The following is an 11,372-nucleotide window of genomic DNA, read 5'->3' as shown; positions in this document are numbered from 1 at the left end:
ATATTGGTGCTATTGATTAAGTAGGTCATAACTAACATGATATTGAATGTCCTTTCTTAATTGTTAATGTTTTAATTACCACGACAACGATTACCCAGGTTTAATTCGCAAAGTCCTGAATAGCACGGAGGTAATTAGCATAATACTAATTAGCACGAACCTAATTAACATGACTTCAGTGAGTAAGATCTTCATTATCTTGGTTTTAAGTACACGCTCCTAATTAGCGTCGTGCTAATTAGCACTAACTGTCGATGTTTTAATTACAGCGGCATTAATGACTCAGGTTTATTTCGCAAGGTCCTGAACAGTACAGAGGTAATTAGCATAATTCTAGTGAGCACGATCCTAATTAACACGCTCCTAATTAGCGTTGTGTTAGTTAACATTAATTTATAGTGTCTTAATTACCACGGCATTAATGACTCAGGTTTATTTCGCAAGGTCCTGAATAGTACAGAGGTAATTAGCATAATTCTAATGAGCACGATCCTAATTAACACGCTCCTAATTAGCGTTGTGTTAGTTAACATTAATTTATAGTGTCTTAATTACGACGGCATTTATTACTCAGGTTTAATTCGCAAGGTCATGAATAGTACAGGCGTACTTAGCATAATCCTAATTAACACGATCTCGGTGAGTAAGGTCCTGATTATCTTGGTTTTAATTACATGCTCTTAATTAGCGTCGTGTTAGTTAGCATCATCTTAATTACCTTGTTCCTAGCTTTACACGACTTCATTAGCATGGTCTTAGTAAGACGTGGCTTAGTTAGCTCAGCCTTCGCATGATTTGGCCTAATCAGCTTCGTCATAGCACGCCCTTACTTAGCTAGGTATACCGCCCAGGCAGTTAGCTAATCAGCCGGGCGCACGTGCTCTGGGAGCGAGCAGACGATGAAGAAGAGAACGACGAGGGCGCGCGCCGGCCGAGCAACGCGCTAGAATGTACAGGCCGACCATGGTGATTATACACGTGGCCTCGGCGATTAGCTCTAGCCGCCGTATTATAAGGCGCTCGGTCGGAACTAATCTCAGAGGACACGATGCTGACTCTCCTACAGGATACAGGATTGCAGACATTAAACGCTTGAAAATGAATTCAAACGGCCCGCGCACACATAAAAAATATAGCTAGTAGAGCTTCCTGCCACTTTTGTTGCATGGGTGCACTTCTGCACTCAGTGGAACGACAAACAAATGAAAGAAGTTTGACGACACCACCGAACCTTCTCGACCGCCCTTGACGTGACGCCGCGTTCCATCGTAACCAATGGAACGGAGCGCGCGCTGAGGGATGGATTTCACCTTCTCGTACTATTAGCTCGTTCAAAAGGGGGTGTCGCTAGAGCTCGGAAAGATCCCGAGTTTCGCCAAACTCGGGCCATCCTGCATAGCACCCCTAAAATCGATAACGCAGTGAACTACAGTGAAGTGCCGAATACGTTTTGCTTTACGAAACTACCATGAAGCAGGGGCCGAATTCACGAAACTTTCTATCGTAAGCGCTCCTTTTCATTGGCCATCCGCCTTCGCTAATAATATGTCGGGCATCAGGATTGGCTGAAATTTTCTCTTACGAACATTTGTAGCGTAAGTGCTTTGTGTGAATACGGGCCCGGTGTATTAACCGTTATTCCCAGTAACAACAACATCGTAGTACCCAAGGAAGCTTCCAGGCGACCGCGCTAACATCTTGAGCAGAAATGTTGGGTAAAGTAAAATACCCAGAAAAAGCGAAAAGAAAGCCCCCTAAGAGAAATATATTTAGACTAAGCATCATTTTTGGGAATAATAGACCTCGCATTGCACTCTTATATTGTCTCAAGGCAAAGGCTGCTTACCTGTTGTTCGTTTGCCAGAACAAGTTAATTGTCCGAAATTACTCTTCGAGCGTCACTGGAGTTATACTGTTGCACAGGACGTGCGAGGTCGTGTTTTTTCCTGCGAGGGATGTCATTCCCGCGCGACCAAGCCGGGAAACTCATTAGTAACTCGCAGACTCGCGCACAAACATCTTTGTTTCGCTGGAATCCAACAGCGCCAGCTGCCAGCAGTCCCTGCTCGAGTTCTGATTGCTTTTCACTCGGAGCATTAAAGCTGAAGCTCTTCGTCAGCGTAGCGGCACGATTGGCAGGTTACACTTTTGTAGAGAAAAAGCTACGGTTTTTATATCAAGGATGCACTGTACGCCCACAGCGCAATCAGGTCGCTGTCTCAGCCGACACAACTGTACTCGGAATAACGGCTTTTATTTGCTGTGCTCACAATGTTCTGCGCTGTACTATAAAATATACGGGTATTTTTTGTTTTAACGTCATGACCGAGGCCCATGTCGTCCTCGCCAGGGCTGGGCAGTATCGCGATACAAGAGTATCGCGATAGTATTTCAGAGATACTTTTGAGTATCTGTATTTCTGCATCGAGATACATTTGAAAAATATATTTGTATCTCAGTAGTGAAATACATTTACGATGTATCGCCTGTATCGCGATACTATGCAGGACACCGGTATCTCGTTACATTGCATTTTGTGTCGGAAATGAGTTGAGGCGTGTTTCCAATGGGGGAATGGCGTTTTTTTTTTCTTTTTTGTGCCAAGACAAGCAAGGTCGCGCCGCCGGTCGCCGACAGACAGGGCGGCGATGGTTTCCCCTCAAGCACAGAATGGTCCATGTGGTAAAGCGCGCGACGCCGCAGACGGCAGAATTGCGGGGGCAGTTTTGTCGGCCTCTGCCGACGAAAGTCGCTGTCTCTCAAGGTCAGTGTAGCACGCCTAATTTTTTTCGGGTGGCAAACCATTACTTCGCCACCCCCCCGCGCGGATACCGCCTTGGAACAGGCTTTAATGCTTCGCGTGCGTTCAGTTATCAAAGCGGCGGCATTTCCAAAAGCAGTTCCCGTAGTCGCGGCGGAAGTGACTAGAAGATGGCTATCTTTGACGCGCTTTCAGCCACCTCTCCGATGTCAGGGTGCGTTCCTAATTGATTACATGCGTGAAACGGTCTTTTGTGGTAGCAGGCTCCCCCACCGCCGGAGCCGACTTCGTCTGTTGCGGCTTTCTGAAATGGGTGCTGGTAGCGTCGGTGGTGGTGACAGCTTCATTGAAGCCGACAGGGTCAGACGGCTGAGGGTTCGGAAGATGGGGACAGACTTCGGATTCTCAACGGTCAGAACAACCCAAGTGAGGGCGGTAGTGTTTCGGTATCTAGATGACCCGAGAAGAGATATCGCCACGCTGCAGGGCAATACGGCTATGAAGGCGATATTTATTCACTATAACACGAATTTGTGCTCGCCTTCAGCGGTAGACAGACTTTTTTTCTTTCGTGAGTCTTGTGCTGAGGCTGAACCGACGCTGTTAGAAGACAGCCTATTTGAGAAGCCTACACAGCAACCTTCTCAACAAAGCAGACCTTCAAAATAAATGTGTGCTTTTTCTCAATTCACTGGTGTTCATTAGTGATTCGAGTGATTTGCTTAAAGTGTGCTATTTCTAGCATAGCTTAGTTTGTTCGCCAAGTATGTCGATTTCGGTGTCCAATCCTTGTTACTGTTGCTGTGAAATAATGTATTTTTATTGCAATTGATACTTGTAATTATGTCATTATTACTAATTATGTACTTTGTCCACCCTCTTCCCCTGCAATGTCTTAATGGCGTTGAGGGTACTGTAATAAATAAATAAGTGAACTGAACGTTTCGATGCGCTGTAACTTTAACTACAACATTATGCTGCACTAACAAGTGTCTTTGCGTAGTATGAGATCCTTGAAATAAAAAAGTATTACAGTATTTTATCGCTGTAACTGTATTCCGGAATACTTTTTTCGTCTTATTGCAAAAGTATCTCCGAAATATCCCGTTACGTTAAAGGCAAATGTATCTCAGTATCTGTATTCTAGGCTTCCAGTTCATGTATTTCGATATCTGTATTCCGGAATACTCTTCTGAGTATCTCTGCCCAGCCCTTGTCCTCGCAAACGAACTCGACGAGAAGGCGTAACTATTCCGCTGCCGCTTAAGTCACATCGAAACGACTAACATAGAAAAACTTGTTAAGTAACACCTTACTTATAAACTTGAGGACAGTTGTTTATACGCGAATGTTGTAGGGAGCGTTCGAATTTTTGCACACCCATTTCTAGAAAAAATTCCAGCAGATCCCACGTATTGTGGGAATCGATTTCATACGAAGCAGTCAGCGAGTGGCTCGTTATGCCGATTTTTTTTTTGGCTTTGAGCCAAGTCTTACGAGTTAAATCGACGTTTTTGTGTAATTTCAGTAGCCGTATACATATCGTGGGCTTATCAGGCACGTTAACTACACTTGTGTTTATGTTCCGACGTCACGTTGGCAGCACGTTACAGCTGGTATGTCACTTTTGTCGAAACGTAGTGTAAGCAGCGTTCGCTGGCGTATTTGTGCGGGGACGAGCAACGCTACATTAAAGCTTGCATGCTGAGTCATAGGAGTACATATGTAATGTTTGTTACATTATTATGATTCGTATAGCCAACACGACAACCTCAATGGAAGTTTAGACGAGCACAACCACCAAAACTGATCTCAAGCTGTTCAAACTGATCTTAATTTGTTGTAACACGTCTGTTATTGATCTGTATTGCTCGTTGCATCACGCTTTTCAGCGTTTGTCTGCCACATTAAAATCACCAACTAAAAGAACCGGTATCTCTCTCGGTTATTTAACCCACACATAGCATCCTATAAAGTTTTCGACGTCTACTTTTTCTGTTCCCGGGTTCATATAAACTGCGAAACACCTGGGGCGCATACCAGCACACCATGGGCCGTGCTATGCGGGTATGGGCCAGACGTGACTGGGCGAAAGAGCTTCATGACGTATCTACATACGCGGCAGGCATGTCACGTTATTCATGGCATCACCTGTGCATCGTGTTCTTCATACACTCATGTCCCCCTATGCCGATTTTGGTATATGTGAAGTTGAGGAGGCGTACAAGAGAGCGCCCAGACGTAGACGGCTAGATAGAAATTAGAGAAGCCGCACGACTCACATTCGGTCCGCTGAAAATGAAGGAGTTGTCTATAATTAGAATGTTCGGCGATGCCTGAAGCCGTGCGCTCTCCGTAAGATAGATAGATAGATAGATAGATAGATAGATAGATAGATAGATAGATAGATAGATAGATAGATAGATAGATAGATAGATAGATAGATAGATAGATAGATAGATAGATAGATAGATAGATAGATAGATAGATAGATAGATAGATAGATAGATAGATAGATAGAAATGCTCAAAGGGCCTTTCGTCCACTAAGAAATGCTTGCATTTAAAAGATGAAAAAATCCGTAAAGAGGGGGTGGGTGCTCGAGCCGACGTTTCGACAAGTGGACTTGTCTTCTTCAAGGCTGGAACCTCCAAGTTCCAGCCTTGAAGGTCCAGCCTAGAAGAAGACAAGTCCACTTGTCGAAACGTCGGCTCGAGCACCCACCCCCTCTTTACGGATTTTTTCATCGCAAGCTTCCATATTCCACTTCCTGCCATTTTTTTGGATTTGCATTTAAAAGAGTGTTCCACACTACTCGATTTCTTTGGCTACGAATGGCGCTGGCTAAAACTGCCAGGGATTACACGCACATAAATACCTAAAAAAAGGGGGGATGGGGGAACGCCCGCCGTCGTAGCTCATTTGGCAGAGCATAGGACGTGTAATTTGAAGGTTGTGGGTTCGTGCCCCACCGACGGCGAAGGAGATTTTCGGCCCACTTCATTTGATTTCAATTTATGCCATAGTTACCACACTACAACCAAAAAGCAACTAATAATGTCCCGTATGCTTTCGTCGGCGTAACTGTTCGTTGGATTCATTAGGCTGTATCTAACAAAGAAAGGAGTCCCTCGAACAGTTCCGCCTGCTTTCGCTCAAGTATTCCTTGCTGACATCATGCTTCAAGGCTGCTGATATCTCCGCTGAGTGGAACGTTTTTTCGCAGTATATGAAAGGCATATAAAGGGGCTTGTACTGCTCAGCAGATTTCTCAATTACCTGATTGATCGCATGGCTGTGATCCATTGTAGAATACCTTGTCTGAAACCGGCTTGCCCTCTAGGTTGGTTAATGACTAGCGTTTCTCTTATCCGTTTCAAATTACCTTCGCGAACATTTTGCATAACATCGAAAGTAAAGTGATCGGTCTATATTTCTCCGTCTATTACGTCTCTATTCTTGTGCATTCTTGTGCAGTAAGGAGGCGTCCACTGCGGAGCTCCGTCGTCAAAAAAAAAAAAAAAGTATCCCGCACCTCCACCAAAAATGTTACGGGGAAAATACAATACTGAGTCAGTATCAAGCCACAGCACAGCTCACAACACAACGTCGACTTCTTCACCTCTTTTTGAGCTCCCTTTTCAGGGTATATCCCACTATGCCCTCTTAGCGTAGGTAAAACCACGCAACAATATAATGTCGTTTTGAGCTCCTGGCGCATTTGAGGTTTTCTGGCACTGAGTGTAGGGCGTCGCAAGAATCTGTAATGTAAGATATGCCGCTATGCCGTCTTTTCCGGCCGCTTTCCCGCGGGGCAAAATCTTCCATACTTTTTTATAACCTCCTTCGTTGTTATGCATTGAACTTCGGTGGCTTGTTCTCCTTTAATTTCATTAGAGCATGAATGATCACTTACCTGCGAACTGTACACTTCTTAGCAGAATTCTGCTGCCTTCACTATGTCATTGCAATGGGTCATAACATTGTGCGGCCTATCTTTTAGCGTGCGCATTTTAATCCGTCCTAAAGCCCAAAATGCATGCACTGAAAGATAAGTCACCACGTGCCGTCAACCACTACGCCTTTAAGATTGACCCGCCAACAATTAAGGGGCGTCTTTTCACAATGGTAGGTCCACCTACCAAAAACGTCGGCCAGCCACTATGAGGCACCTCTGTATAAGCAACACTTATCGCACATTCTATCTACACCACCCATCTTTCTATTTGGTTTTTAAATGCGATGCATTTATCAGCGAACCAAAGGCACATTGACCGTTGTTTTCTATCTAATGTGGGAATCGAGCGCGCCCTCCTCTTTGGCGCCTCGTTCCCCAGCTAGCGCGTGTGTTGGCCCCGCGCGGCTCGAGCGCCGGGGATCGCCGTTAATTGGCAGCGCCAGGCCTCTTTGTCTGGCGCGAGCCATGCGTCGGCTTCCCGGCGCGCGGGCACGCGTCCGGGCATGCCTCGACATGCTCACGCCACCAAGCTAGCTTACGTCACTGCGCAACGCCTGTCCTCATTGGCCGCCAGTGACAACCCCCTTCCCCCTTGAGCTCGCTTCTGTCTGGCGCGGGCTTGCCTGCGTAAGATGCTTTCAGGCTAGCACGGGAGGTTGACGCGCTGCTCTAGCAGGCGGCTTCTCGTTCGTGTGCTCGACTGCTGCCCTTTGTGTGAGTGTCGTAGCGCCGCTGGCAAGCGTACTCGATCGGTCTTGCGGAGTTCCCTTTACGGCCTGCAAGCCCGTGACTGTCGTACTGTGCTGCATCTTGGGTTAATAAACCCGTGTTGTCTGTTGACCTCCTGCCTCGAGTGCCTTTTCTGCGCCGTGCCGGAGAATCGACGAACCCGGCCGTAGCGTCTTCGTTCGCTGCGGCAGTGGAGAACGTCGCGTCCCTTGCCGGTCACCTCGTAGGGTAAGCGTCTCGCAAACCTATCTCCACACTATCTACCTAGCCGCCTACGCCCGGGCGCTCTTCTGGTTGTCTCCTTAACTTGGTATGTACCAAAATTGGCATAGGAGGACATGTGTGTATGACGAACACGATTCACAGGTCATGACATGAATAACGTGAATTGCCTGCCGCGTACGTCACGAAACCCTTCCCACTAGACACGTGTGGCACATGCGCGCATAACACGGCTCGTGGTGTACTGGTATGTGCCACTGGTAATTCACAGCAAATATCAGCCCAGGAACAGCGATACTAGACTTCGGAAATATTAATGCGGAAGCGTTGAGGAGCTCCTGTCGCACAAAATACTCGGCAGACGTTGACGGCGCTGTCGATGAGCGAAAAATCCCGTTAGAAGGAACGTATAAAAATCACAGTTCGAGCTGAAAACGAGCGCGGGCATTCTGGATGGCAGTCGAGTATTCTACCTCAAAGCCTCGCCAGGGCTTCAGCGTTATTAACGAAAAGACGCCACACAAGCTTCATGTCAGGGCAAGGCCGATTGTGGTTGCAGTGCTGGCTATCCGGTTTCGCAACAACGTAAAAAAAAAACATTGACTACGCAAGCTATAGTCAAGCGTTGATCGAATACGCCGATGAACGCTACTTATCATACGCACACCATCAGACCGTAGCATGCACTTCGTTCCGATAACACTTTCATCTCTGCTCTAGCGTGAGCGCCAACGTTACGTCGGACCGTGAGCCACCCCTTACACACCAGGCATCGATACACCGCATAACTACTACATTTACACAAATACGTCGATACACCTAGTAACGATGGGCTCACAGCGAAAAACCCGGCATATGCTGCTACTCGCTGACTGCTTCGCATGAGGTCGATTCCCACGATGAGTGGGATCTGCGGGAATTTTTGTTTGATATAGAAATGCAGCTCATTCCTACATCGCTGTTTGTTTCTTATAATAACGCGCAAGACGAGCGAAACTGCATTTTTTTTTACATCAGAGCTGTAAATGGCACACGAGGTTGATTTTGGGGTATCCATCCACGTCTGTTCACAAAAAAAAAAAGATGAAAAAATTTGAACAGCTACGTATTAGTGGCGCGAATACTGAGGGAACAGCGGAGCTAGGGGCCTTCCCTAGCATGTCTGCAACCTCTAACTCGCCTCCGCTAAACTATGCGCGCACCCTCCCTCCCCCTTTCCCTCCTTCTCGCCCTCACTTCTCTTTCCCACTCCTCGCTTTACTATACTATAAATGGCTATGCCATGCTTTACCCCCTCCCATCCTTCTTTCCCTCTCCTCCTTTCTCTTCACCCTCACATCACTCCTGCTCACCCTCACTGTACAGGTATCAAGAGCCACTGACTATAAACATCTTGAGGTTCATATTGCAGTCAAACTAACTCGGACTGAGCATGTTGAACGCGTAACAGCGAGAACATCCGAAACGATGAACTTTGTCAAGCGTAGTCAGAATCTCCCGTTATCAGAGAGAGCTGCGTTGTGAGCTATCCGTATTAGTGCACACTCGTGTGGTGTGGGAGCCTCGGAAGTAAATTGTTTTCTAAAATGCTCGAACTCGTGCAATACCGCCCTTTTCCATTTGCTTACAATGATTGTAGCTTCACTTTATAACTACACGTAGGGATGGCCTTGGATGGGAATTGCTAAGCCGTCTTATAAAAACATGCGATTCGAGATGCCCATGAAAATGCATTGCGGCGTTGTTAAACTAGACAGATAAATTTATATTTTGCCCTCTAGTTTTTAATCGAAAGACGCCACCATTCTAGGAAAATAGGAGAAGTTGACTGTAGAACTGATGCCTTTCACGGCTCATTTTCCCCATACATCATGATCGACAGGAATTTACTGCCACAATAAGTTAATCAGTGCTGAACTTTGGCATTGCTAGATGTGCAACGGCGTGCCGTGGGCTTCTATATCTTTAGTTACAACCAATTTGTTTCCTCGTTCTTTTTTCGTTTGTTCTTCGTGCATGATACTGAGTTCTTTCGCCTTTATAATAATGACATCGGACGCTCTAGGTATTCAAATAAATAAATAAATAAATATTCGCACGTAAGAGTGTATTGAAGCGAGAAATAAATATACAGCCTCAAGAGTATAGGACCGTTTATTCGGCATCCTGCACGAGCTTAATAGCTTCGGCTCGGACGTCCTTCCAGAGGTCCATGACAGAAGACTCCTTCTCCACTTCCCGAATACGATTCTCCATCTTCCTCAGCAGTTCGGGCGTGAAGTAGTCCCTCCAGCTTCCGACTTTACCGCTTCTCACGAACGCGTACTTGTTCCTTTCCGGATCTCGAGCTTCGCCGCTGGGTACCCTCCTGCGCGAGAGCATGTCGTTCCACTGCGGGTTGTCCTTACCAGTCAAGTCGAGGACCACCACTTTGCGCATGTTTTCGGCCTGCGATCTCTCCAGTAGTTTCTGGAGTAACGCTTCGTCCTCCTCCAGACCACGGCCGTACTTCTCTCCCAGGAAATACGCCAGCCTCAGAGCCACGTCGCGGGTGTTTTTCTTGAGTTCCTCGTAGGTCACGAAGAATACGTTCGGTTCTTCCCTGAGGGCGTAGCCCGCTGCTACGTGTTCGAAGTAGTCGCCGTAGCCGAAGTTGCCGCTTACGAAGGTGTCGACGAAATCCTCGAACTTGCCGTCTCGGAATCGGTACATGTACAGCGTCCTCGCCATGTGGTAGAAAGATACGCAAACGTCCCACGGATTTCGGGCCATGTAGACGTACTTTCCTTCTCCCGTCATCGTACGCCTGTCCAACGCAAAGTGCGTGACGAATGTCCTCAAAGGCAGAGACGAGGTGAAGTCCTTGATGTTCATGTACTCGATGAAGCGCCACTCTGTCGAGAAGTCTTGGTACTTTGTCATCGGTTCTCCCTCTCTGAGGATTAAGTGCGTGATGTACATCAGCCAATTCGTTCCACTCTTCGGGAACGTCGATTGCACGAGGTCTCCCTCTTTCGCCCTGAAGTCGAGGGTCTCTCTTAGCTTGTCTAGAGTGATACCGGGGCATCTCGCAACTCCGTCTATTACCTGGTAGTTGGGACGTTTCGGCATCGTCTTCAGCTGCTTCTGCAAGCCATAGAACAAAGTTTTGTAAACGAACGTTCTGTCTGCTGTTTACTGTATCATATATTTTTCAGTTACCCGCCACGGCCGGGTCTAGTGATTATGGTGCTCGACTGCTGACCCGTAGGTCGCGGGATCGAATCCCCGCCGCATTTTCGATGGAGGCGGAAATGCTTGAGGCCCGTCTACTTAAATTTAGGTGCACGTTAAAGAACCTCAGGTAGTTGAAATTTCCGGAGCCTTCCACTACGGCGTCTCTCATAATCGTATGGTGGTTTTGGGACGTTAAACCCCAACAATTAATATTAATAATAAACGTTTGTTTCAAAGCACTTTTTCTTTTTTTATTGGTGCATAAAAATTATTAAATAGCATAGTCAACATTCTAGGAAAAAAGGTGTCCTCTGACTCTTCTTTGCCACACATGTGACTCTCCTATGTGTAACTCTCTTTAGAGAGCCACGTTCACCCTCTTTAGGAGAGTCCTGGGACGCACGACTCTCCAAAAGAGAATTAGCGTGCCTTTGTAAAGAGAATCATACATCCCATGACTCTCCTAAAGAGAATCAGCGTGCCTCT

The 11,372-nt window shown here is 46.7% G+C and overlaps 1 protein-coding gene across 1 annotated transcript; it reads right to left on the bottom strand.

Annotated features, from left to right (window-relative positions):
- Positions 1 to 9,824: 9,824 nt before the first annotated feature.
- On the bottom strand, positions 9,825 to 10,781 carry LOC119390509 (3-beta-hydroxysteroid sulfotransferase). Its single transcript, XM_037658122.2, has one exon. It carries the CDS (start codon positions 10,779 to 10,781, stop codon positions 9,825 to 9,827), a length of 957 nt encoding a protein of 318 aa, XP_037514050.1.
- Positions 10,782 to 11,372: the final 591 nt, after the last annotated feature.

The sequence above is a fragment of the Rhipicephalus sanguineus genome, chromosome 4 (assembly GCF_013339695.2).
Source record: "Rhipicephalus sanguineus isolate Rsan-2018 chromosome 4, BIME_Rsan_1.4, whole genome shotgun sequence".
NCBI classification, from domain to species: Eukaryota; Metazoa; Arthropoda; class Arachnida; order Ixodida; family Ixodidae; genus Rhipicephalus; species Rhipicephalus sanguineus.
Note: the sequence above shows the minus strand (reverse complement) of the source record. Positions and strands in the feature narration are given on the sequence as shown.